Source organism: Varroa destructor, unplaced genomic scaffold, assembly GCF_002443255.2.
Source record: "Varroa destructor unplaced genomic scaffold, Vdes_3.0 BEIS01000006.1, whole genome shotgun sequence".
NCBI lineage: Eukaryota > Metazoa > Arthropoda > Arachnida > Mesostigmata > Varroidae > Varroa > Varroa destructor.
In genome coordinates this window covers 28,676,995-28,698,511 of record NW_019211459.1, presented here as the reverse complement: position 1 = coordinate 28,698,511, position 21,517 = coordinate 28,676,995, and the positions used below count along the sequence as shown (strand labels likewise).

Genomic DNA, 21,517 nt, shown 5'->3' with positions numbered 1-21,517 from the left:
AAAGTATAGGTGAAATGTAACAACAATGAGCTAGGTGCAACAAGGATCTCGTGCAACAAAAAAAGGACAAGCTGATGAGACAGATCGCTGCAGCGTGCCGGTGAGATTGTTGGCACATTCTATTGGGAGAACGGGATATGTAAGATAGGATCTCCGACACGCGGAAAAAACTAGAAAGAACGTAATGAGATAGTTGCAACAAGGTCGATGCTGTAAAAACAGCACGATAATTGTAAATCTGCAGCTTTGTAATCGAATTATACTTTGTTTGACTAGATGCAGCATGAGTCATATCTTTCTTTTACCGCTGGTGTCTATTTGACTATGAACTCCATCTTTGAAATTATCTCTTTCGGCCTTTTTTAGGATTAGATACACGTACGTCAAAGTTGTAGAGATTGGTGTAAACGACACTTTAGAGGCATCAAGAAGAGCTTTACCCAACAAAGTGGCTGTAAATATTTATATGGGGGCCTATATAGGGAAGGTATCATCGTTTGGCACCAATCGAAAGCTTTCGCCGTTCTTATGTTGCACATACGTTCTCGTACTCTAACCTTAGCTTTCAAGTAAAAAAAAAAGTGCCATTTGAAGACTAAAAACTTAACATGGTGTTGTATGTAGTAAGAGTGTTTTTTTTCCTATCCATTCACAGATATCGACAAGTTGACAATACATAAAACGGATAATTTGGCGAGCAAATGGCAAGAAAGCGTATTCGAAATATGTTTTCCTCATATAGCAATTGGGTGACAATCTACCCCGGAAGACTTTTAAGATATTTTCTGAACGAGTTTCTAGTACATATGAATGGGAAAGTCAAATCTGGTTATACGGCAGACATTTTAATGATATAGTATTTATTTTTTTTGGTGACATTTTCCGAGAAAAATAGCGTGTATGAAAAACATTTTTTCTACGTAAGGTACCACTTCGTCGGCAGTAATAGTTCGCACCAGTCGATAGAGATCTCGGCGAGCTGGGTGGTCAAATAAGACATCTTCCCACAGCTAAACTGAATGGAAAAGATCGAACACCGCACGTAGTCGCTCATACGATGAAAGTTCTTCGTATAGAGATCTATGTGGACGTATCCTCCCAATGTTAAACGAAAGCTCTCGACGAGCTAGGTAGAATACAGTACATATCTATTTACCTGAATGCCTAATTCCGGATCGAAGCTGCCGTTTGAAAAGTAGAAACTCGCTACTCTATGTGAGTGTTTTACAAAAAATCGCGAAAAAAAAGGAAACTTCGACGAGTATCGTCTCCCTTTGTGGGCGAAAATGACGGAACACCCGTCGATCGTATCAGTCTATTACTAGTAACATTAAGGTGTAAATATGATTTTTTTCCAGTGAATTTCTAGTAAGTGCTGAATCGGTTAATCTGAAGTTAATTTTCGATTACGAAGTTACGCTTAGTTAACGGTATTGGTGCTATCGGATTTTGAGTTAGCCTATATGTAAGACGGTACGACGATATTACCCAATATAGGAACGGCATTTTGAAAATACATTCGAGTGAAAAAGGCAGGCAATGGCCAGGATGTAGCGGTATTCATGCAGCAGGATAACAGAACCTTCACCTGCACCCGCGTTTTACTAAACTAATTATATAGAGTGTTTTAATTTAGGTTACTTTATTATCGAATGAGATGGAAAAGACGGCGTCGTAATATACGAGGAAGGCGGAACAGTGATCAAATAAAAGGGCTGAAAAGATTTTAAGGGGAGGGATGATGGCTAGTTGTACTGCTCTAGAGCTGCTTCTATTAAACGGTTTAGAGGTATTGGTGTATTCCTTCAATTCAAGGGCCTACTATGTGTAACTCTGTGCGCTGATGCCTGACATTAACGATCCTACTTTTTAGGTCTTCCGTCCGTTGAATGCTGCATACTGGTATCAACGGTGACAGATTGTCTGTTAAGCAAATAGCACCCCGTGTTTTTATGCAGAATGTTTCAGCATTCATTGCAATAATTTTTCTATGTAATAGAGCTCGTTGAAAAATTTTAATAGGACCACAAGGCGACGTTAAACCAAGTTCATTTGATCTCCGAACGTCGGTCTTTCTCCATAAGAAAAAATGGACAAATATTATCTACGAAAAATGTGCCTATGTGTGACGAGCCACTGGTTTAATAGAGTAAATAAGATCGCTCCTTTCCTTGTATCGATTTATAATATGGTGACAAAACATGTTAGTGGTAGTAACTTGGGTGATTTATTTTAATTAAGTTTTATCTTTGACTTTTAAACTAAAAACCATGCAGAAATTCAGGAAGTTGCGCGTAGAGCAAGGACGAACCTTTCAGTACGATGGATACATTGACGCAGCGAAGAAATATTGGCCTGCATTCTTTTAGCGTAGAAACAGTTTTGGCATGAAGCCAGTAATTTTGCAGCGAAGCAATTCTTTGTGACCTAATCTTGAGAAATTAAAGAGAGACTATTCAAAATTGCTTATATAGCCTCATTGGAGGAAACTTACAACCATCGTCAAGCAACGGGCTTTTGACCTTGAATTTCGAGTCTACATAACCCCGTAGCACAGCGTTGAAATTACCTGATTCAAATGGTCTCATAACTTAAATGTTATACTGTAGATCTGAATAATTTTTTTAATTGCACAATATTCCTAAAAACGTCAATTTTTCATCGCTATCGCCCATATACTAATTATGCCTATGTTATGGTTAGGAAGTTAGTATGGTCAACGGTGGCTTTTTTGAATAGATGTGCGATATTACCAGGCAGTCTAGCTACCAAAGTGTGATTGGGAACTTCTCAGGTACAGGCAAGACGCTCGATCCTTTCGATAGGTTATAGTTTTTTTTTTAGAGTTATTAGCCCTTTTAGTATGTCGCTATTCGGGTCAGTGTTTTAGTAATGCCTGTTTCATTTTCAGGCTCGGAAAGCCCAAAGCTGTTCCTATTACGATCCTATCACAATCTATTTTTAAGCACTGAATGAACTAACTAATCCAAGACTAAACAAATGTGGTCTAAGCTTTACTTACTTAAGTTTAGCGCCAATATTCGATGTAACTTCTAACTTCTAGCTTCCCTCTATCGAATTGCCAGTTCTAGGCAAAAATCGAGGCCTAACAATAACATGGTATGTCGGCACCCTACTGTTTCTCAGGAGGACGTAAGATGATATACTAGTACTTGAAACGGCCCATATGTTAACGCACAAAATCGATTTGCAATGTATCTCAATATATTTTACCAGGAAACCTCTGAGTGTTTTTACCACCATATAATAAGTATAGTTTAAACTAAAATAACAGCTAACATAACAATAAATAGATTTAGCGATACGATTTACGTTAATGAAACGATTGTATGCCGTCAAACAGAAAAAAAACACACTTAATTTAATAAATAAGGACCATTTAGCCCTGAGCGTCAGTGGCTATCACAATTCGGTTCGTGGCTGAATACGAATTCCGTTTTCTCTCGGTTGGCGTCACTTGCGGCGTACTACAGTGCTTCAAATGATCACTTTGATTGACGTTGTACCTTCTGTTCTCTGAGTTCAAGCATTGAGACGGTTTGGCCTTAAAGCTTACCAGTTAGGGAGGTACCCACGGTCATCAACGCCAGATGAACAAGAATTATATCCATCTGATAATGATTCGGAAACAGCGCTTACCTTAACCTGATAATAAAAACACACTGATAGGCCAGGTGTCCTTCTGCTGAGGAAGCACCGAGTTGGCTTTTGTTCAAGCTCGCGCTAAAAACACAATCGACTAACCGCAATCAACTGGGATTCTACTATCATTCATCATGAGGCGACCATTATGCACAGATTACTATGAGGCCACCCTCGTCCATATGCCCAACTTGTCGCAGGGGCCGTCGAAGCATCGAAAAAAGCTGTTCAATGTGGTAACGAAGAGCCGTAACGTTTTCGTTCTACGGTTATTAAATGTAATACTGGAATCGAACTGCTTCCGCCACTTTATCACTAGGGGATTTCTTTTTCCGTTAGAACGCGGATTTGCAAACAGCCTTCTTTCGCGAGTTACGCTTCTAAATGAAGTCCGTGACACTTCAGGGGTTGGCGACCTTTATTGAACGTTTATTCAGTTTACCGCGCAGCATTACGCGAAGCTGACCTAGCAAATCGGGTTATAGCAGGTTGGTCCACTTCATTGGCAGTGTGACAATGCTGAGCCACTGTAGCTGCCATATTGTCACATTTGTTACTTACGAGCGCGACAATATAGTTTGAGGTCTACGCGAGTGGGGGGCAAAGTTGATTCGAAAAGACACTGGACGTCCTTCCGAGACTATCGAATATTTACTTCTGTCTACTTTCAATAATGGTCCGTAGACGCTGGACGTCATTTGCCGGTTGTCAATTAAACAGAGTCATAATAACTATGATACCATACGATATGTGATACTCGAATCGATAGAGGAGTGCAACAGCGATAATGTAATAATCATTTTCGAATGATGCCAGACGTAGAAGCCCGCTGGCAAAGTGCTAGCATTAGGGCAAATATTTATGTAACATCGCTCAAATTGGACCTTGTTCGCGTGCCAGCGAGAATACCTATTACACCCACATCAACAGTTTTACAGGATACGCAATGGAAAGAATAAACTAGCTATTCATTGATTATAGTCAGCGCGTTCTTAGGGTCCTGATGAATAACAGACTTCCTGTACTTACATAGGGTTCGCTATAAAAAAAAAAAAAACCAAATATCCAGTTCAACAATAAAGTTTCTTGATGTAATGATTTGTGTATATGCACATATATGTTTACTAAGCTAATCTACCTAAACAGCTTTTAGCTTGAAAAATAAACAATTAACCTTTGGGTGGCAGTAAAGATCGCAATGTGCTAACATGTAATAATGTAAAATCCTACATATATAATTAAATCAAGGAGCAGTTCGTGCACGTTTTATCCAATAAGTATACGTACTATCCTATTAACTAGTGCATTGTATCTGGGCATCAAATACTGACGCAGATCAATATGTTACAGTAGGGCTTATAATTTTACAATGACATGTTTGTAGGGTTCTTTAAACCTACATCGCGCCATTAATCCTGCGCCTGCATCTCTGCGCATTAATTAATTCTCGTTTTTTCTTGGCGGATATTTCTGAGATGCTAAAAGTGTGCCCAGATCGTATAGTGTGAGCGCTTAATACCCTTCTCTAGCTCGAACGCCGGATGCACGAGCACAAGCTAAAGTTCAGAGATATTAGATCGATGGGTACATGGATAATGATGATTTAAATGCAAATTTTAAAGACAATGAAGGCCTGCTAGGTACGCCTCAGTTACTCTTTGAAACTTTGTTCTTAAGGCATCAGATTCTGTCTCAGTAGCTGACCATATGAGCTAGAAACCACGGAGTCGAGCCATACTACCTACTACCATACAATATTTCGAAGAAATAGGAGAACTGCCTAAGCGTTAGTTAGTAGAACAGCTTTGCGTCAGGCGATATTTATTCAAGTAGTATAATAGACATTGTTTCGGCAAGGCAGCTCTGATACGGTGGTTTTGAAGCAAATTCCTTACAGAACACATATATTCATAAATTGAAAAACCCGTAGCGTTCGACAATATAGTAAAAAAGCGCTTCATTTTTTTCCTTGGACCCCCCAACCCAACCCACCCCACCCTCGTCCCAGCAACCTCCAACGAGACCTGATTTGCATTGTACCTTCTATACACATCCGTTTGCATTGCATACCCCAATACAGTTTCAAAATATATGTACATGTGTACGGGACCTAATCCTTCAGCAAATTTATCCTGATGATGCCGTGAGGTAGTTTAGGCTGTTTTTGACAATCTGACATATCCGATCGCTTTATCTTAGATTTTCTTTGTAATTGAATAAACGCTTCTAGTTCCATATTGTGCAATGAGACATCGTTTAGTCATTCATAGATTCCCCACTTTAACTGGTTTAAAAGCGCCACAAATTTACCACTATTATTTCTCGTATATTGTACGACAAATGTGATGAAGTAAAAATGATGTTGTGAGTTTTATAAAATTGTTGATATTTGATTATGGACTATGTAAGAAAAGCAAACACTCTGTTTCGAGGTCACGCGATCCCCACGCAATTTATCCACTGCATTGAAGCTATTTGCTGTGACACAAGAGTTTCAACTTGCAACCCAAATCCACTTCTGACGCTGCTGTAGCTCGAAGAAAAGTCGTAATACGCCCGTCTACATCTTCTCTTCAGTATTCAGTCAACCGCTCGCCAGCAGAACTTGCCAATCTTCTTCCGTTGTTACATCAATTTGTCTTTCTTTCTTTCTCTCCACGATCGGGTGCCCCTGAGCCCCATGTTTTTCGGTTCCTTTCAGCATGTGATACATAAGAACGAGCCATTATTTTATAATGTATAGAGTGACGCGCAGCACTGCAGTCCGAGTGCGAAGCAACAACGAGGGTGAAATAGACAGCGCGGCGACAGCCACTGTGACCGATGACGGGCAAATAAACACTTGTTAATCTGCTTCGTTTTTTTTTTTTCATTATGATCCACAGTCCCTTGATTTGCCATGCTGCTTTCGTTGGCCAAAGATTCCGCATTGTACATTGCCAGATGTTTACGCCTAACTTTATGATTTCACATCTGTTATTTCCTGTTAATCGACTAGGATGGACTGAGTTCAGACAGATTTCTAATCCAGTTTCATCGTACTGGATGCACACAGACCGAGGCACAAATTCAACTCAGCTACGCTATGCGACAATTACAAGGGATTCACTTGTGGATAAAACAGAGCCTATATATAAAAAGGTGATTGCAAACCAGACCTAGCGGGCGACTATAACTGGCAATGTTTATCCATATGACTGGTAATATTGTAGTCACGAAAATTCGCTTCACCATCTCTCGAGAACGGGCAAGAAAGGGACAGTGGGCTACGGAGGGTTTGTAGTTCGATTTTTCATCGCGATGGGCGCGACAACTTCGTCATTGCGTCCCCATAAACCGACCATTGGGATTCTAGATGTTCCTGCTGGGGATTGGAAACCGTGTATGTGTACACACCGTCTCGATAGATGCGTTTCCAAGATGGATTCACGGCGACACGGGCACCCGTTAAGTAGCAACGAAGACGGATGACGTTGGCTGATGCCCCCTTCCTCACCCCACAGGGACCCCCACACGCACAGGCGCACCGTTGGCCAACGATACGCCCAACAATAACGAACCGCCGGCGAAAGACTCAGGCCAATTCCAGCAGCACCATATTGACGCTAAACCGACCGATTGATCGACCGCTCGGCCTGCCCTTCAGGCTACTTTCGTTGTTGGCGAACTTGATCTTGCTTATTGCCTTTTGCCGGCCCTACCCCCTTCCATTGAGCAAGCGCTGGGTTTCTTGTTACCAAGCGGACGCACCACCTTCCTTCATCGTCGATTTGCCGTGTTCAGTCCCTCTCTTTAATCATCAGCATGGCGACAATCATCAACAGGCACACGACATTTCGATGGCGTTCGCTCTCCACCTTTCCTATTTTGTTTTCATGACACATTTCCTAAATTTTCCCTTTTGCCCGCTGTCCAGAATACACAGTAGGTACGTGTAGAGGAACAGGACAGCTACAGCGCAAACTATGTGCAACGGAAGATGCTATCATCAACCAGGTCTGCCATTTAGCGACCGTAATAGAATCACAGCATGGAAGACCTCATTCAGCAACCTATGCTTACGGTGTAGTAGTAGGCGAACAAACCTCTGGCGATACTTTTATGAAGTGTTAATAGATCTTAAATCGTCAAAATAACGCTTCAAACATCTATTTCTGCAAAGTAAAGTAGCTCTTGAATCTAGGGAGAATAATGAGGTTCAACAAATAAAGACACAGCAATGTGGCAAAAACGTTGGGGATTAGCAAGGGACGCGTCTACTACTGGAACCCGCATCCGCCTTCTGGAGGCGCCGAGGGCCTTTCAAAATAGATGGAACCCTGTATGACCACATTTACGGTCAAGTCGAACCCCTCCGAAATCATAATTGCTATAGGTTATATGAATATATAGTTGTATTTTTTAGTCACTACTAAGCTAGTCTCGATTTCATGTGTTCCCTAATGTACGGCACAGCTATTAGGGGGAGATTTTAACATCGTCCTCTTGCTTTTTCCTTATGCTGCCGCTGGCCCTGTTAAGTTCTGCTGTTGCTTTTGCCTTTTCGCTGGGTTTGCGTAGCTTCATCGCTGCCTAATGTCGACCATGTGACTAGGAGAGTGGCTAAGAGGAGCCTCGTTATCGCCCGAGCAAATTGTCCGTGGGGCTGGCGTGCAACGATAGAAAGTCATTGAGTTAACGGCCGTATTGAATACTAACGGTCAGCAGAAGAGTGGAGATGGACATTATTTTGGTAAATAAAATACTCACACTCGGACTAAATGAAATGAAGAGCTGCACGAAATAGCTTGCCCTGCTTTGTCCTGACCGGTAGCAGGTCAGCTCGGCGGCTACCGTCGCCGTTGGTGAATGAGAATGGCAATGTAGATGGCGGCAAGTGTAAGAAAAACACGCGACGCGCATTTGAGGAACTGGTGCACCTCAGTGGTGGTTCGTCGATTCGTCGAAGGATAGAAGACAAAACGAAGGAAAACAGGGAGGTTCCCGTAAAAGGGTCTCCACCTGCTTTTGAAACACCCTCTTCTATTTAATGTTACAGCACTCGTTGCGAGACCGCGCGCGCAAATGAGACAAAAAGAAGAAAAAGCAGAACACAAAAGCGAAGGCAGCAGCAGCAGCAGCAGTACCAAAGGTGACTCTCGTTGATTCACACCCGTTTAGGTTGTTACGACTCCCCGGGGACGGCTGGATGTGTAACGAAAACTGGAACCACAACGAAACCTTGCCTAGCACCTCAATCACACGTTTACGTGCCTCCTTCCCTCAAGGGGCACTTGATAAAGAGAGCAGAAAAAGGGGATCACTATGTTCAAGAAGGTTGTCTACCATTATGGGGTTATTATTATGAATGAAATGGTCGTTTTATAACATAAATGTGTTAAATAATTTCCAGCAGTTCACGAAATTAACGAATATAACCGATTTGCATGGATATGGTAGTGTCGGTTCTCTCAAAGCAAAGACAAGAAAAAGGTTTCTAGAATTTATTGAGGTCAGCAACCCATGTCACTGATCTACAAAATCTAGCTGATTCTGTAAGCATTAGCCGATAATTAATCATTCTCAGTTCTGACAAAAAAAAAAACTTGCTTAATTATAAATGATCTTACGTTGAAGTATTATAATATTATTCGTAAATTAAAGCACGAACTAGCTCGTATCGATGGCTAAAAAAAAATTACCCCCATCTTCCAAAGGTGTTCCGGGGTAGTTGGGCAACTCGTCAGTGCGCCTCTTGAACAACGCTGCTTTGAGATCTTAGTCGACAGGTGTGTATATAACATATAATTAGGGCAATAAATCGCCGAACATCAGATTAGGTCTACACAGGATCAGGTCGATAGGACGATAGATCGCCACTGTATGGCTATCTCTATTACGAAATAACGTGTAATTCTAAAAGCGAGTTTTGTACGCGGTTGCCGTTTGAAGCACCGTTTGATGTTTCCAGCATCGCAATGCATAAGGTGATAAAACGGAAGCTATATATAGGAGTCGATAAATATGTCTGAATAATATTAGGTAACACTCCTATTACCACAATCAGCTATACTGGCAAGAAATAAATTTATTTTTTAAAAAATATAGGAAGTGTAGCATCACAATAAACAGTAATGAGTGACAGGCAATCTGTGCAGATGATAACGCTGAAGTTTTTGCGTGTTGGGCCAGAGCGAATATAATTTCTGTAGGGAATATATATTAAACGACCCATGATTATAATGAGGTACTGTTACAGACATAATGAATTACGGCAAGTCCATGGAGATCATGGATTTTCTAATCCTTGATCTAGAGCTGTCCTGTGTGTTTGATTTTTGCAGTTTCATATATCGTCTGCATATGGCATCGTGTATAATTTGCAGGTCGCTTGTTAGTTGTGCTTTTCATGGACATCATTGCCCCAGCCGACCAGTCCATGTAATTAAAAGTGTGTCACTTTAAATGTAATCATGCAAATGATTATATAATTAACTTTTTAATAAGGCTGATTAGTATGCAGAATGACATCAGTTCCAGCGGGTCGAGGGCTTCGATCGAAGTCAGCAGCCCCCAGAGTGAGGTCCCTTTTGCATGAGGAGATCCGGCTGACAGCTACCACCAGATAAGGGTATCGTTCCATTCGTACGCTCATAAGATATGCTGTTTCTTCGTTCTAATAATCAGCTTAAAACTAATGAATATTTTTATTTAATTATAAGTAAAAATAAACTGATTCGGAAGCAGACAACAATGAGATAATTTGAAGCTTCCCTTTTGAGTGAGCCATGTTGTAGTTCGCACGGGTTTTTGCGGCTAACTTAAACGGCTAAGTTAAAAATTGATATAGCATTCATACATCTATTACGGTAATAATCGCGCAACATTATCGACAGAAAACAGGTATCAGCAATTCAATACAACATGATATTATATATTCGTGCGTCGTATGTATCGACGTTTTCTGGTATTGAATTATTTTTCTAAGAACTTTCTCTAGTGATGCTCACAAATTGAAACTTTAGTTTTTTTTTTTTTTTTTTTTAGAAATAAGTACGCTTGAAACGGGAGTAATCTTCCTATTTTTATTTAGCAAGCAATCTTAGTAAATCACAAAGTAACACTTGTACAAGAAAGTATCCGAAAGCAGCTTTCGTAGTTGTGTGATACTAAATATAGCGTTGCCGATATGGCATGTAGTTGGTAGAAAAAAAGGGACCCATTTCATTAAAATGTATATAAGACGAAACTACAAGTCTAGAGTCTAGTATATTTTAGCATTGATGATAGCTTGAAATAATGAAGAAAGTACATCTAGAAGAGATCAGCTCATACGAGATAGTAGAGAATATTTCTAGACTATCTTATTGTTATTAATTATTAAACATAACGATGCTACTACAGCACCTAAATTCGCAAAAATGTTTTTTTTTTTTTGCCTCGGACTAGAAGAAACAGATTATCTCGATATTTGTATCGTCGGCGCTCCCATAAAAAAAACTGTAGAGAAAAGTGTGATTCATAGGAATTATTAAATACTAATACACTAAAGCATGATATTATGAAAATAACATTTGTCAAGGCTCTTTAAGGCGGACTCCTCAATCCTGTAGAATTGAAGACCTTGCAGTATCGGAAGGCTTGCGGAGAGCTCATTTCATTGATAAGAAGCAGAAAACGTTAAAGTTAGAATTATTATTAATGTTACTGTTACTTACCGAGTCCAATGCTACATTAATATATGTGTAGTTGCTGGTTCTACAGGGCGAATATTTAGGCATCGCTTATTAGATGGACTATGTAAAAACAGGCTCTACATAAAGCTCGTTTCGTGTAAGTGAACCAGGAAGTTGGTAGGATTTGATCTCACGGATGGACCAAGTTCCAGGAACTTTTATTCACAAAACCAAAAGATATGATGTCACCCTTCGTTCAAAAGTAAAAACTCAAAAAAAAAAACCTGCAGAGTTTGATGTAGAATAGTTGTATAGTCACGTAGAGATTTCACCTGGTGGTAGGAACTGATCTTTGGGAATTCAGATGCTACCTATATAGCGCTAGGATACATTCGTGATCTTCACTCGTACGTATTCGGGGTACGTACTCAAAACATCGGCATTGAAAAAAAAAGAGGCTGAGATGCTTGGCTTGACACTTAACGAAGTCTCTGCCATATAAAGAATTATCGATGAAATAGAAACTATCCGTGGCAAATTTCTCTATTACACATATATATTCGAACTCTAAGATCTGTTTTGCTTGTACGACGACATAAAGGTGTTTCGTAATAGCCGAGTATAAGCTGGCGAGGGAACGTACTTGTTAGCTGCCGCTGCTGATTTCGTACAGGCAATGCAGGTGTCGTTTTGTCGCGTCCGAAGGATCGCGCCCAGCTCGTGTCTTCAATGGGAGGAAAATAGAGGACCTTCGTTATGTGTTCGCTTATGGTCTTAGTTTAACATATAGCTTCAATACTCGTTATATGAATCAAATGTTCTAGATGACTCACCCTTTTATCATAGTGCACAATATGCGTACCCCTCTATGAAGAAGTAAAATCAACCCAGATCATAGCAACCGCATTTCATCATGCGTAATGCGTGGACCGAACCAATCATTGTCTGACGGGAGATGACCGTACATTCTATATATATAGATGTATAACTTATATACGGCAGTATGATATAGGTATCTTTACAGATAGATGATGGCTGAATTGTTCAGGCGGCAATGGTCTAGATGAGAAGGAGAGCGGAGAGATGTAAACAGGGAAGGTTAAGAAGGCATGGCATCGTAATCATTCCAAGTGTAATTACTCCTAAATTCTGTCGGGACAGACAAGCACTCTTTAGTGCTTCTTGCTCGCTAGTACTTCTTTTCGGTACGTATTCGTTTCAAGCGCAATTCAACGATTCCACGATTTTTTGCCATTAATCATCGCTGATGTTTGATAGTACTTATGACGGCGGCGGCGGCGGCGGCGAAGGAGGTTTTATCATCTACATGATACGATTAGGTCAGCTGGCACCATTTTCCGTTATTGTCATTGGCTCTTATGTTTCCGTTCGTCTAGCGGTGCTCGTGATACCCCACCTCATTCAGCGTTGTCTTTGTACACATGCGCTTGACGTGTACGTAAATGGCTGTGGGCAAACGACGGGCCGATTCATGGAGTCGGATAATAACATTAGCTTTTAGACCACTATTAGTGCTCGTTACGACGGTGGTGGGTAAAGGCTCTCGATTCTCGCGACAACCTCGACGGGCTACTACAGGTAGTAGTAGCCGCCACTGTGGCTATAACAAACCAACGAAAAAGTAGGCCCACGGATGAATAGGCAGCTATTCTCCATTGTGTCGGTCGGTACCTGATTGCCACTAATTATACCGACAAACACATATTCATGTGTGTACAAGTACTTCAACATGCATTGGTATGTACATACAGGTGTGCGTTTACACCAGTACGGACCGTTTGTACGTACAGCACTGATGCTTTTTTAAATTCGAGATACTGAGGATATAGTCCCAGTATGTAACAATCAAACAACTACAGCGGATAACGATGGTGATAGCCATTGAGCAAAACAAACGAACGTACTCAATTACCTATCTGTCTAGGTCCTCACACCCTACCCTCGGCTTCGTGTCCTCTTTGCTTCTACTACAGATATATATTAAACAAAAAGTGGAAAAAGAGCAATTGTTTAAAACTTATGTATTTATCCATATACTAATATAATTATTTCGGATATGTCATTCATACAAATGTATTATTTAGCATTGAGTCGATAATTACACACATGTCAGTGAAAATCTTCTATTGTTGGTGTTTCAGACGGTAAAAAATCGACACACACACACACACACACACAATGTGGTTTTTTTTTCCAGAAATAATGGGTTATTGAGCCGGAAGTATTAGAAACGTCCTTAGGGAATAGTGTACGAAAAACATGACGTCGTCGAAGATAATGCCATTGAAAAATGTGTGGAAATAATATTTGTACGCACATATTGCAATGGGTTAATTACTATAACATAAATTACGAATAAATACACGTTTGCATATATATATATATATAGGCGAAGCGCGTTGGCGGCAACGGTGGGCCGGCTGACGATGTGGGCACGTTGGTGAGCTGGCTCGTCGAACGTCTGGGTAGTTAGATGCTGGAATCGGCCTTCGATGATAGTCGGGGGGAAAAGGTGGGTCAAAGAATTCGAATGTCTCGGTCAGCATCCCGACAAAGTAGATGACACCAAAAGAGCGACAGAATCTACAAGGGACGTTTCGGGTGGATGGGAAGCGACTACGTAGGACGACCTCAAGAATGAGCTATATAACAGTTCCTTTTTTTCCCCTACAGGAGATATCGGAGACGTTCTAAAGATTTGTATGTACCAAACGAGAATTACTGGATGAGTTAAGCTCAAGCTCGAATTTTGTGTGTTCCTAGTTTACATCCGTCAAATGGCGAGATCAGCTATTTTCGCTAACTTTACCGGAGCAGCAAGAGTGACTTCTTACCTAGGGTTTGTTCGAGTGATCCAAGGCTATACGCCGGAGAGGCCTAATACACGCTCCTCGAGGGACCCCTAGTACAAAGAAAACACCCGTCGCTTTTCCGGAACAAGCCATATCAACCGGTAGCGTTCGAAGTTGGCAGGTGTTAAGGCACGGCAAACCAACGAAGCAGGTTCCATCTGTATTGGCACTATAACGCTCGGAGTCCTAGCTCTGGATATGCCAACCCGTATGCACGCCATTGAAAAAACCATTATTAGTGCTTTGATGAGGCTAATCGGTCGTGGTTGACAACACCTGGTTGGTGACAATACGCATATCGCGGGAAACATAAACGATCAATGGGTTCATTCCCAACGATGGCACACTCGTCGAATCGATCGCAACGAGTCCTGCCAAAACCAACCGAGACCTAGAAGTTTACAGTCTGTGATCGGCGCCATTTCAACGTAAACAAAATCGTACGCTAACTGTGGTGCCATATCTTCCAGATTGGGAGAGTTCTGCTAGACTGCGTTGACACGTACAGATGGCGGCATAAAAGTTAGGGAAGTACGTCTCGTTGGTACCGGTCGGCAAACGATTTGCCAATCCGCCGCTGGAAATGGCTAAACATTATGCCCTGTTGGCCAACGCAAACGGCCGTGACCCCTACGCCTAGTGACCCATCAGCATGATGTGCTTCAAGATGAAGCGAGGTCTGGTTATGTGGGCTTGTTGTCGCGTGCTCATGCGAGGTGTCCCAGATGGGGTTAAAGGCCAGTAGTTGCGCCGACAACTCGTCTGTTTTGGAGACAGTGAAATCTCGCCCATATGCCCGCAGAAATTACGAAAACGTTGAGTTAAATCCACTGAGCGCTAGAAGATACCGGCCACAAAACAAGGACGTTCCGCCAGATCAGCGTAGCCGAGTTCTATTTTTATAACATATACACATATATATATAACAAATAAATACACATATGTATATATAAGCGTAGACCGAAAGGGTATGAAGCGCTCCGTCCTACCAAACCACGACAAAACTAAGCTGGTTGGCTTCAATATCTATTGCAAATGATGATAATAAGCAACGCGCACTTGCTTTTGCAATTTGACTGCTTCACTCAGATAGGATAAAAGGTCCGAACTTCAAGTTGCGTGAAGTCAATTGAGGAACGTTAGCAAATATATTAGATCCTTCAATGCCCTTCAATAGCTAAATTGAGGAACTGATTTCCCGAGCAGTGGAAATAACTTCTGTTGCACAGATGGCGGCGCACTAATTCTAGTTGAACATTTTGAGGTTTTCTATTCCTGTGTTAGTTCATGCACAACCTACATACAAACTATGGATCATTAATAACGTCAGATATCGCATAATAATAATATCATTTATTTCTCTCTTGAGTGTTATAAATAAATAGCAATGATTGGTTGGAACAGTTGGAGGAAATAGTCGACGAGGAATTGACTTTGGACTTTCGAACGGCTCACACTGTTCCGCGCGCCCAGTCGCAGCTGCGAGACTCCTGCGACTGACGCCCCTGGTCTCGTGGATTTATGAATCGCCCGTACTCAGTCATCCATCTTTTTACAGGGCCACCGATTTGATGAAACATATATTGACAAATCTAATTAACAGTGGGTTTTTGAAGATTGGAATACTTATGTGTACAACTTTCGTATTGAACCGCCCTGTTTTTGACTCTTACGGTTAGTACATGAAATGAACGCATAAAGTGCTAACCCTTTAATGCTATAGGTTGATCAATAAAACCTGTACAAGGACAATCACAATCTCCGTTACACTGAAGTCGAAATTCAGTTTGTGATGATGGTGGTACGGCACGATTAAGTAACACTAATTAGAGGACCTAATTGAGCCTGGTAATGATAGGGTTAATTGTTTTGTATGAACACTGCGTATACGTAAACAGTCCTTCGTGCCACGTCATCCGTGGTACCGGCCATGGAATTCGCTATTTTTACTTCAGCAGAGAAAAACTTTTGTCAAATAAATGCGGAAGGGTATTTACCAATGTCGTGTTGGTAATTCAAAGAATCTAATAGACTTATTGTTTCGACGATGTGGCTTTTCTCTGTCTCATCTGTATTTCTAATTTTAATATTGTGAATTTCTCTAGAGTTATCTATGTCAGCCCTCATCACCATCATCGCCTGATTTATCGTCTGACTGGATCATCGAAATCATTACCATTGATAATCAAACGTCTTTTTTTTTGGCTGTCATAATCACCAGTATCACCAGCGCTATAATCCATCATCGCTTGAACTTAATGTTACTTAACACAGAAACATTTTTTTACTATATCTTCTTCTATAGAGCGTCGTAATAGCCGACTCGACCGTCACCATCAGCATCGCTGCTACTGTCTACAAAATAACCCAAAGAGAACCATCGTTACTACCATCGATATGTTTTTGCTATTAGGGCCGTAATTCTATAGTTAGGAGTGCAGCCGTAGAGTGCATTTAAACTATGACGATCTAAGACTAAGGATAAAAAGTACATCTTCTTTTAGAGCGCATCATCTATTCGATGTCTATAGACTTCACTGAGAATTTTACCGTGACAATAGCATTGACGATGTTGGTGAGGGCTCTTGGCTATTCGAGGTATTGCATCTAAAACAGAATAATCCTAACGATCGCGGTCCCGTTTTCCGCAAGCTGTTCGTTCGTTCAACTCGCTATGCATGAACAATGTCACTCCATTCATCATCTTCGGCTTCCGTAATCCGACAAATGTCATATATACAACGGACATTGAAAACATGCGACTATCTCCTTTACGCACGCTTTTATTTCTCGTTCTTCCTTTTCCATCTGTTCTCCTCTGTTGATGCTTCCTGATCTCACCACACCTCTGCGAATCGGCATCAGCATGACGAGTTTGCCATCATCCACAACGCTGCCGCAATCACACATTGATAATGAATGACGCTAGGGGATACGCACAACAGAATTGGGATAGATAGAGGCTGGTGGAAATCGTGGCACAGCCTCTCCTGAATCGATGCCCGATTTCAGCACAATTCGAACAACATTTGAGTATAAATAATCTGTCCGGTTCTGTATCAGATTAGGCGGGTCAGGTCAGAAGCCCCCAAATGGGTGAAGTCGGAATCGCGATCAAGGGCCACTCTGCAGAAGGAACTCTGGATGATAGGTAAGGCAAGACCTAACCAGCCGAAGGCGATATTCTATATACACACGTTTGCAGTATTAAATCCTTTGTTTCTTTTTTTTGCTATCTATAAATATCTTCATTTTTCATGCTTCTTGCTCTGTTTGTCCGACGCCGTCACCCCTAAATTTAACCTAAATTGTTTTAGTATCGTTGGTCTCGCTAGAAGTTACCATCGTTTACCCTCCGGCTGGGAACCTGTTGCCCGGCGCAAGACAAACGCGTCTGCGGAAGCGACGTTTCCCTGCTGCTGCCGCTGCTGCTGCCGCTGCTGCTGCCGCTGCTGCTGCTGCTATGCGTCGTAATGCCGTCACTGGACTTTATGCGCACCATTATTATTGTTGCTAGACCGGTGTTCATCGGGCTCAGGCTCGTCCAAGTCACATGTCTCCTCCGAATCACTGCAGTCAACCACGTTAAGCTTTTCATCGTCGGCGTCGGGCTCCGAACCTCGGGGTGACCGGCTAGTAGCTCTCCGCAGCAATTCAAACGGATTCGCTCCGGCCGATAGACTGGATAAAGCGGCTCCCCGATGCATCGCTGCCAGGCTAAACAACGCTTGCGGCGTCAGCGGTGGAGGTGTGTGCGGTGGGGGCGTCACACTCGCTGATCGCCGTTTGACTGTCATGTCTTCAGGCTCTGGCGATCGGCGGGCGGCCAATGCGGCCGCTGACGATAACAGGTTATCGATCGAAAACGACGCTACGCCTGAGCCATGCCGTGGTTTCAGTTGTAGGCCTTGTTGAGAAACTAGACGCTGAAGGCTGGCAGCGACATCAGCTGAACTATTGCTTCCTGTATCCTGACTTGTTGGCGATGTCAGAACTGGACTTGGCTCCATCTGAAACTTGACGAAGAGCTCAGCCACGTTGATTCCCATTGATTCCAGCAATGAAAATGTTTCCTGTCCCATAAGGTCGGCCGGCTGCTTTCCAGGGGCATGGCTCCAGAGTTCGTGCAGCGCCTGCTGAATGGCCTCTTGGAGAGAACCAAGATTCACTCCGGGCTTGAGGCGCGCTTGTTCAAGCCGCTTTGCTGTCCGATCGAGCTGTTTTCGCAGCTTTTTCTCCTTCTTATCGCGTTCACGGCGTTCGATCTCCTCGGGCGGAATGGGATCTCCTGAACATGTCTGCGGATGTGCATTGTGAGCAGGCCGGCCCGGGCCCTTTTTCGTATTTTCCTTCTTCCTCCACTTGGCTCTCCTATTTTGAAACCACACCTGAAACCATAACAGAGCAACACGGGAAGCGTAACACGAAATTCACGCGACCGTTAGATAATCGCCAGCGATAACATCACGTTCACCGACAATACGAAACGCTATACGACTACATACTATCTCTTTGAAATTGTCTATGTAAATAACGTCAAATCTCGGAGGTAGAAGAACTCGACGTCCTTTAACGGGCACCATGTGTGAACATCCTGTCACAGTATAGTCATATCAGGATAGGTAAGTTTCTTCTTTATTCCGCATAATCGGACGACAACTACTAGTATCATAATAGGTCCAAAGCACTGAATTAGCAGCGACGGGTTGGCGCACCGTAGGCCGTCAAACGTCGGCACTGGCCATTTATCTTATCGGACTCTCGTCGTAGTGACAACACGGACGCCATAAACATAAACACATCCGAAGAGGGGATCTTTGTTGGCGAATGTTAATTGTCGTGATCACCTTGTATACAGTTTTAATTTGCTCTTAGCAGGTTAATCTTCAGGATTCAAAGGCAGCTGGTACTGCGAGTCAGCGCTGACGACGTCAGATCAGAAATGCCTACAGCTTTTCGTAGACTGCTGCCGTTGACTAAGCAGTAGATGGATGGATGAAGACTTCATTCAACGTCGTCACGCTCATCTTCGGCACTTCTGATTACAACAGATCAAAGCAAACTGCACGATCCCGTAAAGAGCTAAGAAGGATGCCATAGGGCACGGATTGCTTTTTAATGCCTAGTTGCGTCGGTTGACGCTTAGTCGTTCTTGTTGGCGTTGCGTACTTCGCACCGAAATAGGAGGAGCTAGCAGTTACTCTGTTAGAGCAGATCGTATGGGAGGGTCTTCTCCTCCGCCCTTGATTGCGCAGTTGTTCCTTTCTGTACTTTGTCTAAATTTCATAGTCACGGCATACGTATAAACACCGTCTCGACCAGTAAACTCTCCATGCTTCCCAAAATGTTGCCACTGCTGCTACGACTGCGACTGAGAATTCGACAGTCGTTAGGCAGCTACCCAAACAGCTCAGCGTCGCTTATCCTAGTTATAATCGCTACCATGGCTCTGGTCATGGATCCAGGAAAGTGGTAGACAAATGGGTGGGTACCAGGACAGGGATCGAAATGTACAGACGCAAATTTTCTATTCGCTGGCGAAGCTAGCTAGTCAGGAACGATGAGACACCACAGACAAATGAGCATGGCGAAGAGCCCAGCGCCCTCCTCTTCTACGGGTACACACGTATACACGCGCATGGGTCTGCTAGAAGCCAGTTACCAGGTGTACATTGATGCCTGATATAATTTCTACTTCTTAACCGGATGAGAGTATTTGAGGAATAACAACAGATCAATACACAGCATTAATCTAAACAAGTGCAGCTGCATGGGAAGGGTTCGTTTTCTTTTCAGTATGAAGCCTTACGACCCGGAACGGATAAAAAAACCGCAATCGAAGAATCATAAATATGTAAATCCTAGTGTTAGCAAAACTCAAAGCCATATGACTATTGGCAGTTACGCATATATATATATATATATGCCACATATAGCCCGCTAATCGTGGGGCATACGTGTAAATGAATGGGGATGGTCGACATAACAAAACGGTTTAGGCAACAGGAAAGAAGAACAGCAGTATGACTGCTTCAGTTGACTCATGAATATTAATGAACACTCACAACGGCTGGGTAACTTCAGCTGACGAGAAGATGCCAATTCATTAGGTGCTCGAGACATTCGGAAGCAGAGCGACGTGTAAATATAACTAACTATATATGTGGTCTTCTCATCCAAGCTGGCAGCTTCTACTGGATCTCATTTCAGCACAATGATCATCGCTATATTTTGTAGTGGAGGGGAGCTATCAATAGCTTCGTTGACCTGTTTCCTGTCACCAGGACGGGCTAAGCTGACGGTATGAATCACATAAAGCTGCTAAGCTAAAATCAGTTGTCTTCACGTAAAGCTGTTACGTCTTGTCGTCAAATGTATGGAACATTATAACGTATATCATATGCATGCGTATTATCAGCCGTCTTATTCCGTTATTATTTCTATGCGCTTCTTTGCTTTCCCTCTTATATTTCTCAAGTGTAGCAATTTTGTATAATTTCCTTTGATAGATTGTGTTTTTTTTGTTTTTTATATCCTTAGATAGAGAAGGCAGACCTGCAGCTCTGTTCCCTGGGACATTATGCGCTCAGCACTGCCGTCGCCCGGTGTGTTTACGAGAGCGACCAGTCAGCCTGGACGTGTATAGCTAGCGTTACGTCCAAGATCACGTCCAAGCCGCGTTCGTTCAACGATATTTTACTAATTGCTTCTCGCTTAATTATTACCGTTGTTATTAATGAGTTATTTCTTTTTAAGGCCCTTCCTATACAGTAGTAGTTATGCCGCTGCTACCGTTGTTTTTTTCTCTTCATCTTTTCTAATTTTTTATTGTTACTATTAATAATAATAATATTATTTCATCTAGTCCAGATGAGGGACGTTGGCGAAAATTCTGTGAACTCCTTTTCGCATTTGTGATGTCCCATCTCAACTCAACGCGCAGCTCGCCCCTCTTCATGTTCTACTGCCTGCCGTCGGCACCGAAATACGCCGCTGTCGCCATTACACATGCTACCCCCGTAGTTTCCTCTCTTTTCCATGACGACGCTCGACGCGCCGTCAAAGCGCAGGATAAATGGTTAGCCTGACTTCGTAAGTGAACGGGCAAACGAGTCAGCGCCAAGACGTACCGGCGTTCTCCTCACGAAATGGCGGGTGGCTAGCCGACGCACAGTTCACACAGACGGACGGATAGCCAAGCCGAAGAAAAAGAAGGCCGACTCGCGCAGCGTTAAACGTCGCGGCCGCGATCGTCGACAGCGGGATGAACACGCGCACCCTTATCTCTTGTACTTAATTAATAGCGGAACAGCGGCAGACTTTACC

The 21,517-nt window shown here is 42.5% G+C and overlaps 1 protein-coding gene across 3 annotated transcripts in view; it reads right to left on the bottom strand.

The window, feature by feature from the left end:
* Positions 1 to 15,524: 15,524 nt before the first annotated feature.
* LOC111253298 (uncharacterized) overlaps positions 15,525 to 21,517 on the bottom strand; it is a 76,788-nt gene continuing 70,795 nt past the window's right edge. For all 3 annotated transcript variants that reach the window (XM_086992541.1, XM_086992540.1, XM_022812490.2), the window contains exon 4: positions 15,525 to 18,579. In XM_086992541.1, coding sequence (XP_086848667.1) covers positions 17,671 to 18,579 — 909 coding nt within the window. In that variant the 3' untranslated portion in view covers positions 15,525 to 17,670. The remainder of the gene's footprint in view (positions 18,580 to 21,517) is intronic.